General features: G+C 53.0%; 1 protein-coding gene across 3 annotated transcripts; it reads left to right on the top strand.

Moving 5' to 3' along the window:
* Window positions 1-372: 372 nt before the first annotated feature.
* Echdc2 (enoyl-CoA hydratase domain containing 2) lies at window positions 373-15,863 on the top strand. Of its 3 annotated transcripts, XM_003463073.5 has the most exons (10): window positions 378-679; window positions 5,330-5,397; window positions 5,473-5,560; window positions 7,222-7,308; window positions 8,061-8,153; window positions 9,578-9,634; window positions 9,849-10,036; window positions 13,337-13,387; window positions 14,461-14,508; window positions 15,268-15,863. In XM_003463073.5, exons 1-10 carry the CDS (start codon window positions 523-525, stop codon window positions 15,343-15,345), a joined length of 915 nt encoding a protein of 304 aa, XP_003463121.2. In that variant the 5' UTR covers window positions 378-522; the 3' UTR covers window positions 15,346-15,863. The 3 variants fall into 3 exon arrangements, with proteins under 3 accessions (XP_063092582.1, XP_003463121.2, XP_023417829.1); XM_063236512.1 differs by lacking the exon at window positions 8,061-8,153 and having other exon boundaries at window positions 373-679; XM_023562061.2 differs by lacking the exon at window positions 378-679 and having other exon boundaries at window positions 5,340-5,397; window positions 7,152-7,308.
* Window positions 15,864-16,620: the final 757 nt, after the last annotated feature.

Genomic DNA, 16,620 nt, shown 5'->3' with positions numbered 1-16,620 from the left:
ATCCCTAGCCCCCCCCCACCACCACGCTTTATTTTTACACCACCACGAGCTTTATTTTTGTTTTATTTTATTTTATTTATTTATTTATTTTGAGACAGGGTTTCCCTATGTAGTTTGAGCTGGCCATGAACTCGCTTTGTAGCCCAGGCTGGCCTCGAACTCTCATCGATCTCCTGCCTCAGCCTCCCAAATTCTGGGATTACAGGAGTGCGCCGCCACCACGCCTGATCAGAAAAAGCGTATTTTAACTGAACCGACATTTACTGAGCATATGTGCAAGGTTCACATGCTCCGTTCAGTCGCCACATCACCACCGCGAGGCGGTCGCTGTTATTTTCCCTGCTCTTCAGATTAAAACACTAACTGTAGGCGCGGCTGAAGCCTCGCCCCGGATCCCATGGAGGCGCTAGGCTTCCCGCCTGGACCTCGGGGCACAGCTGCGACGGCCCCTCGGCCCATAGGTGGAGCCGTTTCCCAGGCCTCGCGGCCGCCGGAACTCAGTGCGCAGCGGAGCCGGCTGGGATGGGCCCCCTCTGCGCCTCCGCGGCCCGCGCCCCGATGCTGCGCGCGCTGCGCCTCCCGCGCCTCTGGGGGCCTCTCGGGGCCCGCGGCAGCGCCTCGGACGGGACCGCTGGAGGCCGCGAGATCCAAGTGCGCACCCTGGAGGGTCCGGACCAAGGTAAAAGCCTGTGCCGGGGCGCGCCCGGGAAGGGCTCAGCCAGCGCCCACCGGCACCGGGGGGCCGAGGCGGGCAGGCCCGGCGCCCCAAGCTCGCCTGCGCGCCCCGGGAGGCCGAGGCCGTGGGCGAGGTGGGGCGCCGCGCGCTTTGGAATCTCAGATCCAGCCCGTCTCCTCCCAGGCCGGGAGCCCCACGTGGCGCAAGGCCGGCGACGCGACCGCGGCGTGGCGGCGGGACCTGCCAGGAGAGCGCGTCTCCTCCTCTCCAGTCGGAGCTTGGGCTGTGCGGGAGGAGACGCGCGCACTGCAGGGCTGACACTGAGGTCTCCGGGCCGGTCGGGACCTATGAAGTGCCCGAGCTCCCCGCACCCCCAGGGCCCTGGCGGCTTCGGGGACGAAGTGACCGAGCCATCTGCGGGGCGCGCGCTGAGCGGGAGGAGCCAGCGCGGAGCCGGAGCGTCCCGAGGTCGCGGCCGAGGGCGCCCGAGGCGGCCCGCCTGCTGGCTTGGGGGAGGGAGCTGTTTGTTTGGCCTTTGGACTTGAGTGTGCTCCACGGTGCCGATCCCTTTCAGAACAGCGGCGCAAGACCCTTATCTTTCCTTCCCGCTGGTCCCATGTCCCTTCTCTGGCCAGTTATTCTTCTCAGAGCTGCGTTGCGTTGTACACTAAGCAGTCCAGATCAGGTCTGATTTCAAAACCTTGGATTTTCAACCAAGGAGTCATAATTGATTCTTCTAGGTATTCAGTGATTTACATAGGTAAATCACTGTATAGGTAAATCACAGTAAATACAAAATTGCCTGGCGTGGTGGCTCACGCCTATAATCCCAGCACTCAAGAGGCTGAGGCAGGATTCTTAGGAGTTTGAGACCAACCTGGGCTACAAAGTGAGCCCAAGACCAGTTTGAAGTGCCCAATGAGACCTTGTCTCCAAAAAAAAGACCAAAAAAAAAAAAAATATATATATATATATATATATATATGTATAAAGTTGTCAGGAACAATAGAGCTTTTGGCTCCCTGGTAAGTATTTGAATCATTTTATGTAGAATGAATAACAAAGGTCACCAGATTAAGCCTCAACCTCTGCCAAAAAACCTGGAGAAGACTAAAGTCAGTGAGGAAAGAAGAAAAGGAAGCCCAGAGGATGCTGGGAGATGTGAGGGAGCGCTCACAGCAGGAGAAAGCCCTGAAAGTGCCAATCCCACCCACTGTCTGACCTTCCTGTCTCCTCCCTTGCCCCCAGGGGCTCTGTTTGTTCCAGCCCTTTTCTCTCTGCCTACAGGATGCTTTCCAGCACTATCTTAGCATGCTGTACCTTTAGGTTTCCTGTTTCTGGACTTGCCTGTGTCAGAGGTTTTAGGCGAGTGTGTGTGTGTGTGTGTTGTGACTGGAACCCAGGGCCTGTCCTAGGCTCAGCAAGTGGTCTGTGCTGAGCCCCCTGCAGTTAGTTGTTCACTGTTTGAGAGGGAACTGTTAGCTGTGGCTGTGACTTAAGCAGACCCTCATGTTTGGGACTTCGTTTCCCTAGTTAGGAGTGAGGGATTTTAAACCAGACCTTCTCCACACTGCTTTCCCTCAGCCACTGTTGACCCCACCCTACCAGCTAGCCTTGCTCTAGATGGCAAACATCTTAGAGCTTTCCGTGATACAAATAACTGGCTGCAATACACATGCCATAGGTTTGCCACCACTGCTGGACCATCCAGACAGAAATGACCTCAGCCAGCTGTTCAGGAAAGACTCGTGGCGGGCTTGGTAAGAGAGGGAAGGGCCAGACTGAGAAAACAGGGCCCAGGCGTGTGGATATGCACATTGATGTCACACGTGGGTAACTGAAAGTCAGAGACACCCTGTCTTGAGACTCCGGGCCTGGGGTGCAGTCTCCTTAGATCCTGCAGGTGCCCTAGTCTCTGCTCATTTTGCCTTGTGTACCACACACTCAAACTCTGGCCTGACGCTTTTGTACGTTTCATGTCTTTTAGTACTTAGATCAACCTTTTAGTCACTTCTCTTCGCAGGTCAGGTAACTGTAGATCAAAGGGTAAAGACACTTAACCAAGGCCCTGGAGCTGGTTGTCCCATCTGTGGCTTACGCCAAGGATTGTAAGACCTGGCCGTCAGTATTCTGAGAGGACAAAGGTGGAAAAAGGAAATGAAGATAAAAGATGAGAATGGTCTTGAAAGATTGATCTTAGCGGTAGAGCTGTGACTTAGCACATTTGAGGCCTTGGGTTCAGCCCCCAGCACCAGCAATCAAGCAATCAATCAGTCAGAGGTGAAAGCCAGAAAGGAAGCTGTAGAGGGAAAAGTGTCTCACTCTCAAGCCATCATGATTATATTTGTCTTCCATTGCTGTATAACAAACAACCACGAACTCTGTTGCTTATCCACACATTTTCCTCCTGCAGTTACCGAAAGTCAGAAGTCCAGCTGCAGCTTAGCTGAGGTTTCCATGTCAGGAGTTAACCTGGATACAGCTGTGGAGTTGGCAGGGAATGTGATTTTATCTGGCTTTTCAGGGGACTGGGGAAGGGGGTGGGCTTCCTTCCAGCTCCTCCGACAGGTAACAGAATTCACCTTCTTGTGACTCTAGGACCAAAGTCTTGTTTTCTTGCAGATTTTTGAGCAAGAGTCCCTCTCAGTTCCGTGTCCTGTCTTTGTAGCCCCCGGAGTCTGAGTAGACAGAGCCTGGTGTCTATCACAGCAGGATCACAAAAGTCAGATCTGCTGCCTCTGCATATAGCTTAACCTGATCCCAAAGTGGCATTATATGCCATACACTGTTTCCCGTTGGTTAGAAGCAGTTTGAGGTCCTGTCTGCTCAGGGAAAGAACTTGAACTTGCTTAGGGTGTGAACAAGTGGCCCAGGGTCTGCACCCCTGCCTACTGTGAGATTTGCCTCTGATCTTGCTTGTGTCCACCACGGTTCTTTTACACAGAGTCACACCATTTTCTCTTCTGGCACCAGAGCTGTGAAGGACCCCACAGGGCCATCTCAGCAGCTAGCTGCGGGACCTCCAGGCTGCTGAGCTCTCAGAGCTTGCTGCAGGTCTCCAGGAAGCCAAGAAGCCTCACTTGAGTGAACATCACAGTTCCCTGCCCTGTGCACGGCTCTGTAATTCCTCTCTGATTCCCTTGATGAGGTAGAGCCGGCCCTTGCCACAGATGGTAGGGATGAGTTCAGACTGTGGGGTCCAAGGACAGATCGCGGGGGTGTCTGTGGGTGTATTGAGACACCGGGCTTCAGTGTTTGAAAAAGGGGAGGGAAGGAAGGGGCACGGTTAGGAACTCCTTCCCAGATGGAGGCATGTGCGCTTGTGGGGGGTGGGGGGCAGCGGACTAGAGGTCTGGGCGGGAGGTGAAGAACCAAAGAGCCTGCAGCGGTTACCGGCCACGCGGGGGCGCTGTGTGAGAGCTCGGCCGGCAGCCTGTGCGCAGCACGTTTTGTGCGTGATGTGGTTGAGTTGCGGGGGAAGGGTTAGAGAATGGAGGTGAAGAATGTGACAAAATGAGTGGAAAACTCACCCAAACAAGGGAGGGGACCCCAAGAAAGACAGACACAACAGCGATCAAACTTCTCAGGGAGGGGAAGCAGGCTGCTTTGCCCTTATGGGTGCTGTCAACAACATCTGGACTGAAATCTTCCGTGTTTCAGCAGATGACTTTTTAGGGGAAGACAGCCCAGGAGAGACTGTGGGAGTCGTAACAGGCTTTTAATAAAAATCAAATTTTTAAAAACTAGAGAATCTGGACTGGGATGTCTAATGATGCCCACTTGGGTGATACAATGATAAAGTAATACAGAGGAAGCCTGGTGCAGGAATCCCACTCAGCTCCCTCCCTGGGCGGCCGAGTAAGAGGGATGCAAGTTCAAGCTCAGCCTGGGAAATTTAGCGACCTGGGGTGTCCCCGGGGGTCTAAACAGTGACCAGTATTGTGCTGAAGAAAAAAAAAAAAAAAAAAAAAAAGGAAATAGCCGGGCGTGGTGGCTCAGGCCTGTAATCCCAGCACTCGGGAGGCTGAGCAGGAGGATCATTGCAAGTTCAAGACCAGCCTGGGCTACAAAGTGAGCTCAAGGCCAGCCTGAACTGCACAGCGAGACCCTGTCTCAAAAAGACAAAACAAAACAAAACATGGAAGTGATTACGCAAAAGTCAGAAGAGTTACTCTGGAGAAAGGTAGGAGATGTGAGGGGTCAGGTACACGGTGAGTTGTTGGCACAGTTCCATTTCTTGGCTCTGGGTGGCAGTTACAAGGGCATTTGCCTTATCGTAAGTTCAACTCTAGAGTCAAAGGTTCAGCTGTGAAGGGAATGATACAGAGGAAACCGTGACACGGAAGGTGTGACTGTCTGCGTGCACGCACGCGCACGTGCTGATGCTTGTGCGCGCGCATTTGGTGGAGCAGGCAGGGCCACTGCAATGGTTGTTCTTGTTCCTCCTCCTATTTCGCGCCATATTTCACAAGCTCTTCTAAAAGGAAAGGTTTTTCTCTCCACTTTACAGTTGGAAAAACAGGCCCTGGTGTGTAATGGCTCCAAGTCACACTACTCCAGGCCAGAGTCTCTAAGCCCCTGGCTTCCAACCCTCGGTCCGGCCTTGGGTGAGCAGTGCCAGCGCCCTCACCCCAGCCTATGTCTCCTCTGCAGGAATCACAGAGATTCTGATGAACAGACCTGGGGCCCGCAATGCCCTGGGCTACGTCTTTGTGAGTGAGGTAAGAGTGGGGCATAGGTGGGTCCGGGCTGGGGCTGGGCTGCACTGAGTGGTGTCTGACAGGTGTCCTCCACAGCTGCAGAATGCTGTGGCCCAGCTGCGGGAGGACCAGCGTGTGCGCGTCCTGCTCCTCCGGAGCGCCGTGAAGGGTGTGTTCTGTGCAGGTGGGTCCCTGTCCGCAACCCATCGCTGGGTTCTGCAGACCTGGGGGAGGGGACAAGGTCAGCTCCAGCATAGGCTGCACTATTCCTGTCGTACAGCTGTGAACTGCGGTGGTAAAATCACCAGCCTAGAAGCCTACACTAGTAAGGGACAGAATAGAATTCAGTTTGGTGTTAGCCTCTCTGACGCACACCAACTCTGCGACCCCCACATTTTGTTCCAAGCCTTCTCTAGGAAATGAGAGCTGTGATTGCAAGCAGGTTCACAAGGTCATTTGTCCAGACAGAACTCTGTACCCTCTGTCCACTCGTAGAATCCCAGTCCCTGTCCCTGAAACTCAACAGCGCTCATACCGTCTGGTCCTCACACAGGGCCAGCAGCATGAACGCCTGTTTCACGGGCAGGGGGAAAATGTACCCCAGGTCCAGAAGGAGGAACAAGTCGAGGAGCATGGCTGGGCTGAGCTGAGCACTGACTCCTGAGGTGTCCCTGTGAGGGGCAGCTGGCCAGGGCCCCGGGCTCACTCTCCCTCTGTTGACAGACCCTGGGCCGTTTTCACCTTTGGTCATCCTGTGGAATACCCACAGCATTACCATGCAAGTATCTGAGTTCCTGTCCTCAGTTCTTTGGGACCAGACACTGATGGCAGTTTTGTTTAGCTTTTTGAGGACTCACCTAACTCTTTCCATCACACCATTTTCCAGAACATTCTCACCAGCAACTCATGTGATTCCGCTTTCTCCACATCCATGCCTACACTCCTGTGTTTATTCCTAGTACTGAAGATCGAATGCAGGAGTATCCTACCACTGAGCTGCACCCCAGCCCCTTTTTATTGTTTTATGTTTTGTTTAAGTAATAACCATGCCCATAGGGGCTGGGGTTTTAGCTCAGTGGCATAAGCACCTGCCTTGCAAGAAGGCGGTCGTTGAGTTCGATCCCCGGTACCGATCAAAGGAGAAAAAAAGAGAGAGAAAAAAAATAACCATGCCCATGGTTAATGGAATTTCATTGTGGTTTGATTTTGGATTTTCCTGAAGACTGGTGATGTTAGCATCTTTTCGCTTGCTTGGCTGTCTGTATAATTTCTCTGGGAAAACAACTTTTCACTTAGTTTGCCCACGTTGAATTATTTCCTTGTTGACTTGCAGTTTTTTGTTTTGTTTTGGGTTTTATTTCCGTGCTGGGGAGTGACCCCAGGGCCTAACCCATGCCAGGCAATTGTTTTACCCCTGTGCCACCCCACACCCCAACATTAATCCTCCAGAAATTATACCTGCAAGCACTTCTCCCATTCTGTGGGTTGTCTTTTCACTTTTTAAAAATTTTTTATTTTATTTATTTATTTTATGTTTTTCGTTTTTACCGGTACCAGGGATCGAACTCACGACTGCCCGCTTGCAAGGCAGGTGCTTATGCCTCTGAGCTACATCCCCAGCCTCTGTCTTTTCTCTCTTGATAGTGTCCTTTGAGGTCGGAGCTGTTCACTTGGATGAAGTCTGTCTTTTTTGCTGTGGCTGCCGCTCTGACACTCTTCTTCGTCCTCTGACATCTCTTCATGTTTCTCTCCCTCTCTGGCTGCTTCTCCTCTAGTCTCCTTTGCTAGGTCTCCGGCCCCCAGGGTTTTCCCCAAGTGCAGGTGCCAACCCCTCGCCATCTGCAGGTGCTGACCTGAAGGAGCGGGAGCAGATGAGCGCCACGGAGGTGGGGGTCTTTGTCCAGAGACTCCGAGGCCTGATGAGTGAGATCGGTAAGGATCTGGGAGTGGGGTGCAGGACTTGTGGGGTGGGGTGCCCCCTGTTGGCACCAGCCCCTCCTCAGCCACCATCCACTCTGTTTTGAGCCCTGTGGGAGACAGAGGGAGGGGCACAAGGACTTCCCCAGGAGGAGGGGACAAGAGGATGCAGACAGCATTTGTACAAGAGAAGACTCTACTACAGTGACCCTGGGTTCAATCCCAGCTGGGTTCATCCCAGGGATCAATCCCAGCTAGTCCAGGAGTCAAGCTCACCAAACATGCTTTCAGGCTTCAACAGCTGCTATTCCCTTTGTCTGGAATATGCCTTCTTGGCTACCTGAGCTTTTACTGACCTTGTAGGACCTCCAGTGCCCCCTCCAGGAAGCCCTCCCAACCCACCATCCACGCTTCCTTTTGTAGGAACACTGGGTTTCTGAGTGACTGCCTGATTACACATTTGCCTTCTCTATTAGCCTAGGCCTCGAAGGCATAGTAGCCAGATCCTATTCAGCTCCCACCAGGATGGAGCTTGGCACACACAGGCAGGACCAGGGAGGCCAGCAGGAGAGGGGTCCAGAGCAAGGACCAGCCAGCCTGCCCCCACTGCCATCCCCGGGACCCCAGAACCTTCCCTGGCAGGACAGGAAAACCTACTTCTCAGATAATCTGGCTGAGGGGCCAGTGCGGCCCTCTGTTCTGCCAGGTGGGGTTTGGGTCCTGATCCCCCCAGGACCACACAACCTCAGCCCCTCTTCATCCTGCAGCAGCCTTCCCTGCGCCCACCATTGCGGCTATGGATGGCTTTGCCTTGGGCGGAGGCCTGGAGCTGGCCCTGGCCTGTGACCTCCGAGTGGCAGGTACCACGAGTGCGCGTGAGGTAGCATGAGGAGGGGTGAGTGAAGCAGGGTGAGCGGAGGGGCCTTCCAGCCAAAAGAGAAACTGAGGCACAGCAGGGGACACAGAGGGAGCACAGGGCAGGCAGCTTTGCCACCCTCAGCTTCAGTGCCTGTCTCCTACAAGAGCAGCTCCCATCTTTTTGGGAGTGTTTACTGCAGCCCAGAGTGACACTGATAGGACAGCAGAAAGGCAGAGAGGACCAGGCTGGGGATTTAGCTCAGCAGCATAAGCACCTGCCTTGCAAGCGCCTGCTCGTGAGTTCGATCCCCGGTACCAATAATTTAAAAAAAAAAAAAAAGTACACATACCTTGGGACTGGGGATTTAGTTCAGTGGCATAAGCGCCTGCCTAGCAAGTGTGTGGTCGTGAGTTTGATCCCCGGTACCGATTTAAAAAAAAAAAGAAAAAAAAGTCAGAAAGGCAGAGAGGGAGCCAGGCCAGAAGGCGATGCTCAGCCTGCAGTTCTGGCTGAGCCAGATCTCTTCCTAGGACTGAGCAGAGGTGAGCAGTGAACAGCCAGGGGGCTGGGCCAGGCCCTTTGCCTCCAGGGCATAGGCACTGCCAAAGCTGGCATCACTTGTGCTACAGTGGAGCCTTGAGGGGGAGCAAGGAGGAAGATCATCTCGCAAGACACCCTGGCTTGGCCGCTGTCTTGGTGGCAGTTATGGTCACGGGGCTGAGTGTCATTGGGGCACACGCTCCCTTGTGCTTTCACCGCTGCCCCAAGAACAGCACTGAAAAATGCCCCAAGAACAGCTTCTGTCTTCACAATGCAGGCTCAGATGGAATCCATGAGATCCTTGGCCACTCCTTGGCCGCACTGTGCAGGTCCAAAATTGGCTTATGCCCAGGAAACTCAGAGAAGAGGCCTGTGAATAGTCAGTCAGGGAGAGTTTCTGCGGAGGCAGAGCTGGAGTAAGGTGAGCAGGAGAAGATAGACTGGAACCAGCAGGAAACTTCAGGTGGGGCCAGAGAGCTTAGAGGTATTTTAAGGTAGGAGCAGGAGCTGTACACACTGAAGGCCAGCCCTGAGATAAGGGTGTAATGAGACAGGGTCCATTAACCCTCAAACAGGCATCAGGCACCTCGAGGAGCCCGTTTCCTGTTCAAGCACCATGTGGCCATTTGATCCTTTGCTACCTGCATAGGATCTTTTTTCCCCACCCTGAGGCTCCGGAGGAGACTCTACCAGTAGGGGGCAGGGAGGAGTCCAGGCTTGAGCCTCCTGACTGCCAGACTGGGGCTCTAACAGGCAGAATCTGGGGCGGCCTGGGAAGAGGTTGGGAGCACGTGGAGTAGAGGTGGGTGACTCTTCCCCAAGGATAAGCAGTGCCGTGTGAGATGGAGAGGGAGGGAGGAATTCACTGTGCTCCTGTTTAAACAGCTTCCACAGCGGTCATGGGGCTGATTGAGACCACTCGAGGGCTGCTGCCTGGGGCAGGTAAGGGTCCCCACAGCCTGGCCCTTCTCTGTCTGCCCAGTTCCACTCCCTCCAAGTCCTGCCCAACTTTCCTCTTTGGCCCTTGTGCTGGGCTCTGCTTCCCATCCCCACTCAGCCTGCAGTCCTGAGAAGCTGTGGCCACCCCATCTTGGTCTTCTTGGGATTCCCCCTAGCCCCAAGCCTGACTTAACCTCCTTGCCCTCCATCATGAAAGGAGGGACTCAAAGGCTGCCCCGCTGCCTGGGGGTGGCCCTGGCAAAAGAACTTATCTTCACCGGCCGGCGACTGACTGGGGTACAGGCCCACACTCTGGGGCTGGTGAACCACACTGTGGAGCAGAACGAGGAGGGTGATGCTGCCTACCAGCGAGCTCGAGCCCTGGCCCAAGAGATACTGCCCCAGGTGAGTAGCCAGGCCAGCGCGGTCCGGGGGAGGCCCTGTGGGAGGCAGCTCTTCAGCTCACCAGGGAACAGAATCAAAGCAAATTTTGGTTTTGAATTAAATAAAAATTGAATTCTGAAGGGTGGAAGCCAGTTGGCCTGAAGCCCTCAGAACAGCTCTGTCCAGTGACCTCCTGAGGGGATGACACCACCGCCTCTCTGCTGTGTGGCACGGTACAGGACCTTTTAAGTACATTAGGTAAAAATGAGCCCCTCATTACACTGGCTACAAATGCTACTAACAGCCACGTGTGGCTGGCAACTGCTGTTCTGTACAGTACAGCCTTTAAGTGTCCCTAAAGATGGAAAAGGTGAGAGCCTAAAGTGGACAGTGACCGGCCCATCTTTCCTGGTGAACTTTTCAAACATCTTGCGGGACATGTATCAAAGACTTGCTAATTTTTAAAAATCCTCAAGGGGCTTGGGATAGAGCCCAGCAGTGAGTGTTCGCCTACCAAGTGTGAAACCCTAGGTTTAGGGTGGTCCCAGCACCACCAAAACCAACATCAACAGAACAGCTCTACTAGTCTCTGGGGATAGTTTCCCTAAAGGTTTAGAATTGGTCTCCATAGCCAGCAGGCACAGGGACACATGCCTGTAATCCCAGCACTCAGGAGGCTGAGGCAGAGAACTCTTGAGTTTCAGGCCAGCTCCGGCTACATAGTTAAGACCGGCTGGACTAGCGTGGTTCCTGGATGTGTGAGGGAGGGGCTGTCCTGACGGAACAGATTTAGGACACTGCCCAGGACCAACCCTTCGAGCTGCAGGGCTCGAAGCCCCTGAGTCATGCAGGATCTTCTCCAAGAGCCTGAGGTGCTCTGCCAGCTTCTCATTAAAGGGCACAGAGCAGCGAGACCTGAGAGGTGGGGAGGTCGTGAGCTTCTGTGAAGATGTAAGAGCAGGAGAAATGGAGTTAGAACCTCCTCTCTGTCAGCCGCTGTCCGTATACCTCAGGTACTGGCACAAGGCAGCTGAGCTGAAATGAAGATCCTTTCATTTGTGAGAAGACAGACCCAGAAAAGTTAGGGACTTTTGCTTATCAAGGTCACAGAAAGAGAGGTTTCTTTAGCTCACAGATCACGGAGGTTTCAGTTCATAGTCGGCTGGCTCCGCGGCAAGGTGGACGGCAGAGGGGCTTCACAGAGGAGAAACAGCTCATGACGTGACCTCGAAAAGCTGGGGCCTTCAAAGGAAGAAGTGTTACCAAGTTCTGAGGTGTGGGAGTGTCCTTCCAAGAGGTGGTTTCTAGGTTCTTTCTGTCCTGAGCAAAGAACTGACACAAGCTCGAATGGCAGCAAAGGATCACTAACGGTAGGAAGAGAAAGGGGCTCTGCCGAGGGACAGAGGTGCAGCCTGCACACAGCACACCGCGGCCTTCGGACTGTGCTGTATCCATATTAACATGCCTTAGTTACTTCTGTCTCACTGCGGACTGAGGACGAAATACCCAACACCCAAATTAAGGTTTGTTTAGTTCAGTTTGTGGAGGTTTCAGTCTAATTGGCTGGCTCCAAAGCAGGGAGGCACATGGCACAGGGACAGCAGTTCAAGGCGGCAACAGATGGCAAGAGCGAAGTGTGGGCGGGGAGCAAGCTCTTCTCCCAGATTGTAAGGTCCCCCCCCAGCCCTGCGCAGGTGTAGCGCTTAAACCACCTCCCTGCGTCCTCTTGCATAGGCTCAGAACTACAAAGTGAGCATCCTGGCAGCCTGCTGATGGCTCAGTTAAACTTCTCAACTTCTCAAGTTGATACAATGTATCAACCATAACAGCATAAAGATAGCTAGGCACCCTGGCACATGCCTGGGAATCCTCCTCCTTCTAGGAGGCTGAGATTAGGATGGCAAGGCAGTTTAGGGACACCTTTCTGAAAAGAAAGAAGAAAAAATTTAAAACAAGCATTGGGCACGTGGCTCAGCACAGTCCTGGGGTTTAAGCCCTACATGTTTTTCCAGGCAGGGTGGAGGGGTTCACTCTACCTAAGTGGAGACTCAGTGCCCTTCCCAGCGGTCTTGAAGCCCTCAGCTTTCTGCATTCAGAGCCTCTGAATGCACAAAAGAAGCCAGAATGACCCGAGGGAGCGCCAGACAGTAGCTTCCCCAGGGAGCGGTCTAGCTGCACCTGGAGACCGGGTTCAGTTTGCCTTTTGATATAAACTGGGTAACAGAATCTCAGGATGATTTGTTTCCAAATGTTCCAGGTTAATGGCATTCAACTAATACAAGTACAATATGTGTTATTTCAGTACTTGAAAGGAGCTCACATACCAAAACATAAGTCTTCTACAAATTAGGAACCACAGATACGAATCTCACACCTGACACCTTCTGTGTAGACTGTTGTAGCCTTTTTAAAAACCAACTTGGGAATCGCGAATGAAAGGTTTCCAGGTTAGGCTTGGCGTGACACACGGCTGCCACCTAGTGGACAAAGCTCAGAGGCGAGAGCCAAATGGCCGGAAAGTTAACTCACTAGAAAAAACCCACCAGTAGGTCATGGGCGAGAAAGGTCCACATATTAAATCAGGTTTCTCCTTTAAACAGTAAATATACAGTAGCATTAGTTAGGGGTTTCAGTTGTGTATTCTCTATGAAAGAAATGGAACATGCCATGTCTAGAGTGAGCCATAGTCTCATTTCAAAATAACTATTTCTAGGAATTCTTTTTTAAGATACATACACATCCACACAGGTACATATGTTCACACACATCGTTTTTACTCTCTTAAGTGAAAAAGTTAATTTACTTGGGTACTTAAGTAACAATATATATTCATGGCAAGTAAATCAAACAATAGAGGTGTGAGAATGACATAGTGAAAATACAAAAAAAAAAATCAGTAGAGGGCTGCATTTGCCGAGTGGGAGGTGGGGAAGGAAGCGAGCCAGCCAGGAGAAAGGTAACAGGGAATGCAGCTAAGTTCTTTACTCCCGAGCTCAATTTCACGTCTCCCGTGGATACCTGGAGGGCAAGCACGCCCTTCAGCGAGCTGCTGGGAAAGGGTGCTCAGAGAGCCTCCGGAATGGTAAGCACTGGAAGGAAGCGCCCCAGCTTCCAAGGACCAGGAGGGCTGGGGTCAGGGTCTACTTCCTTTACTGTACCTGAAAAAGCAGCTTGACCAGAGGCAGGATGATTAAATTTAGGAAATACAATGTACCGGAATAGCTGGGGTCAGAACTAACTCAGCCCAGCAGAGCTGTGCCTTTTTGTAGCGCAAATCTCAGTGCTGAGCCACTCAGTAAGCACAGGTTCTCTTTTCCCCAGGCCCCCATTGCTGTGCGGCTGGGCAAAGTAGCCATCGACCGAGGGATGGAGGTGAGTTTCCTGGCACAGAGCCTGGGTCCACACAAAAGGCAGCAGTTCCTGGCTCTCGGACAGCAGAGATGGAAAAAAACCTCAGAAACTGAGCTTATCCACACGTTTTACATCAGCTCCCTCCCTGTGTGTCTGTTTACTTTCTCGAAGTGGTAAATGTGACGTTGAATGTCCTGATGACATTCTGTCTTCTTCTCTGCACTGTGCAGAGGGAAGTGAGGTTCATCAGACAGATTACTTGCCCGAAGTCAGAAAGTGAACAGAAAGAACCAGGGTCTGTGTGGTCCTAGTCAACGCTCTCAGCTTGGGTTGGTCTCAAGCAAAGGGCCGGGCTTACGCTGTGTTGCAGCTGATCTGCCTGTGGACTTCTCCTTCACACGCTGACCCTGGACCTGTGCTGGGAACTGGGACACAAGTCACGGCAGGCAGGGAGTGACACACTCCAACTGCTGATGGAAGGGACTTGAGGGTACCAAGCAGATGCCTCAGCAGTGAGAGCTGAGCCCACTGTTAAGCTTGAGAAAAGCCCATTAGGAGTATTCAGCTCCCTCGCCACCTGCAGCCCCCTGAGGCCTCTGTACAGGGAAGTGCGGGGTTAAATGTTTCCAGGGCCAGGCCCTAGGAATGGGAAGAATTCCAGAGAAAAGCCAGAAGTCAGAGCAAAGGCACCAGGGAGTGTGAGCAGGCAGCCAAAAGGCTGGAGCTGCTCTTCTGCCTGAGGTTTGGCTGAGTTTCTCAGGCGTGTAGCAGGGCTCACGACCCTATGAAAGTGAGTTTATACCCACAGTACTTACAGGTGTGGGAGCAGTGAAGTTCGAGCAGCAGAGGCTGGAGAAAGTGCCAGACCCCCAAGGCCTGCAGCTATCCCGAGTGGCAGGAGGCGAGGGGAGGAACCAGTGGGGAGGGAGTGACACGGGCTTGAGCCAGCAGTGTGCCCCCACTCCCCTGTGCCTTCTTGTCATGGTTGTGAGTGGTGTTCCTCTCCAGATGGCAGGCTGCTTGTCAGTCAGAGCTGAGCACAGGAATGGGGCTGGGTGCACAAGATCTGACCAGGGGGCACTTCCTTCTTGCAGGTGGACATTGCATCAGGAATGGCCATTGAAGAGATGTGCTATGCCCAGGTATGTGGCTGCTGCTGGCCCCTGCACACTTGTTAGCAGTGTGTGACCCACTGGGAAGGGTCCTCTCAGCCCCAAGTTTGACTTTAGGCCCTGCCATCCCTCCTAACGAGCCTGGTATGGCGCAGGGGAACACATCCCTGAGAGTGTTTCCTGATTAAACAGCAGCTCATCCCGCCCCACTTAGTGACCAGACTTGCAGGAAATGGCACCAGCACCTGACAGGACAGCTTCTGCTGTCCCTGCCAGCCAACACTGCAGGGCTGGGCAGCCGTGCGATGTCAGGGGCTAGGTGTGATCTACAGGTGGTACCCAACTGAGGGCTGCACACCTGAGGCTGGCCCAACTCTCAGTGAGTAAAAAAACAATACTAACCCCAGGTAGTAAATATCCTCAACACTCCTGACAGTAAAGGGCTTGGGGCTCACAGACCTACTGAGGACTATGCTGCTGGATTCAAAGCCAAGTTTCTTGCTGCAGTTTGAGCTCTACTGAGCAGGTGCCCACCCAACTGCTATAGAACATGAGCTCTCTGGAGGCAAAACAGGGTGCAAGGAAAGGCCAGGGGTGATGGGGCACAGGGGCCCGAGGGTGCCCTGCCTCCTCCAGGAGAGCAAGGAACAGCTCTGAGGCCTCTGACCCTGCACGGCCTAGACAGAACCCAGGGCCCTGGCTTCGGCATGGGCTTGGGAAGCTGGAGCAGCCGGGCTTGTGGCCGCTCTCCCTGCTGCTCCTTAACTTGTATCTGGCACATGGTTACAGAACATCCCCACCCGGGACCGGCTGGAGGGCATGGCAGCCTTCAGGGAGAAGCGGCCCCCGAAGTTCGTGGGCAAGTGACCTCGCCCACGGGCGCTCATCCCAGCACCTCGCTGGCCTTCAGTTTCTTCACAAGGAAGTGACAGATACGAAATGAATGACCTGGTACGAAGGCGCTGCCCATATGGTCACGGCTGCCTTCCTTGCTCCTACCCTACGTAGAGAGTCACTGGTGCTGGCTTGCTTTGGAGAATGCTTGGTTCTCCCGATGTAAACGATAAAACTCCAGGTTAAAGCAGCCCTGTCTCTGGGTGGGTGGCTCTCAGGCCCTGGCTCTGGCCTCTTCACCGATGTGCTTTCACGAGGGACAGCAAGAGGCTGTAAAAAGCTCCTTGTTTCTTCCTTTGGACAAGAGAGATTCAGTCAGTCTGGCACTAATTGAGCCAGTATCAGAACTTGGACCTTCGGGTCTAGTTACTGTATGCTGTATAACCTTGAAACCTGCTAACCTCTACAGGCTTCACCTTTGTTATCTGCACCATGAATCTCTGTGAAGATTTTTAAGCTCTCACTTTCAATAAACATGTTGTAACTATTAACTTCCAGTGTCCTGTGAGGATCAATGAAATCACTGTGATCACTGCCTATGACCTGGAAGGTGGCAGTAGATCTCCACTGGCCTTCAGGAGTACAAAGACAGCAATTTTTTCCCACCACGGAGGACTGAATCTGCATCGCTAGCCCTTTCTAATTTGAGACACAGTCTGAGTTTCCAGGCTGAGCTTGAGGCTGCAATCCTGCCTCAGCCTCCTAAGTAACTGGGATTTCAGGTGTGCACCACTCCACCCAGTAGCAAGTAACTTTAATGGAGGGAAGAGAGGTTGGGAAATAAGCAGGCAACACTGGAACCTCAGCTTGCCTGGCGCGTTGGAATAAGGTTCGGGATTGGTGTGAACAAAGGTGAACAAGGGGATGAAGTCCTTAGACAATAACAAGACCTGGGGAGGCCTGGTATTCACAGATCCACACTAGGCTCAAGACCTGTCCCTTTACCAAAGCTGTGCTATGGTCATCTGCTTGCAGGGTATGAGCCCTGGCTGAGCGTCCTGAGCATAGGCACTGATACACACCAGTATTAGTGCCGTTTTGCACTATAATGATGCCAAGATCACATGTGTATCCTGAGAGGAATGAAAGAGGAGTCCAGGCCTTCGAGTCACAATGCATCTTCACTGCGGTGACCATTCCAGAAAGTCGATCTTACTGGACTTCCTTTTTCTCATCTGGTTAAGCAGAGAGAATAAAATCTTGGGAGGACTGTTGTGAATAGAAAAAATCTGAAGGGAAACCTGCTTT

The sequence above is a fragment of the Cavia porcellus genome, unplaced genomic scaffold, assembly GCF_034190915.1.
Source record: "Cavia porcellus strain 051 isolate PalLab524CR breed Dunkin Hartley unplaced genomic scaffold, mCavPor4.1 scaffold_25, whole genome shotgun sequence".
Lineage (NCBI taxonomy): Eukaryota > Metazoa > Chordata > Mammalia > Rodentia > Caviidae > Cavia > Cavia porcellus.
Note: the sequence above shows the minus strand (reverse complement) of the source record. Positions and strands in the feature narration are given on the sequence as shown.

Excerpts from the sequence above, each read along its gene's own strand:
- Echdc2 (XM_003463073.5), top strand. The coding sequence starts at position 523 with ATGGGCCCCCTCTGCGCCTCCGCGGCCCGCGCCCCGATGCTGCGCGCG. Across the intron at positions 7,309-8,060 it reads AGGCCTGATGAGTGAGATCG|CAGCCTTCCCTGCGCCCACC; the intron begins GTAAGGATCTGG and ends TTCATCCTGCAG. Across the intron at positions 8,154-9,577 it reads CTGTGACCTCCGAGTGGCAG|CTTCCACAGCGGTCATGGGG; the intron begins GTACCACGAGTG and ends CTGTTTAAACAG.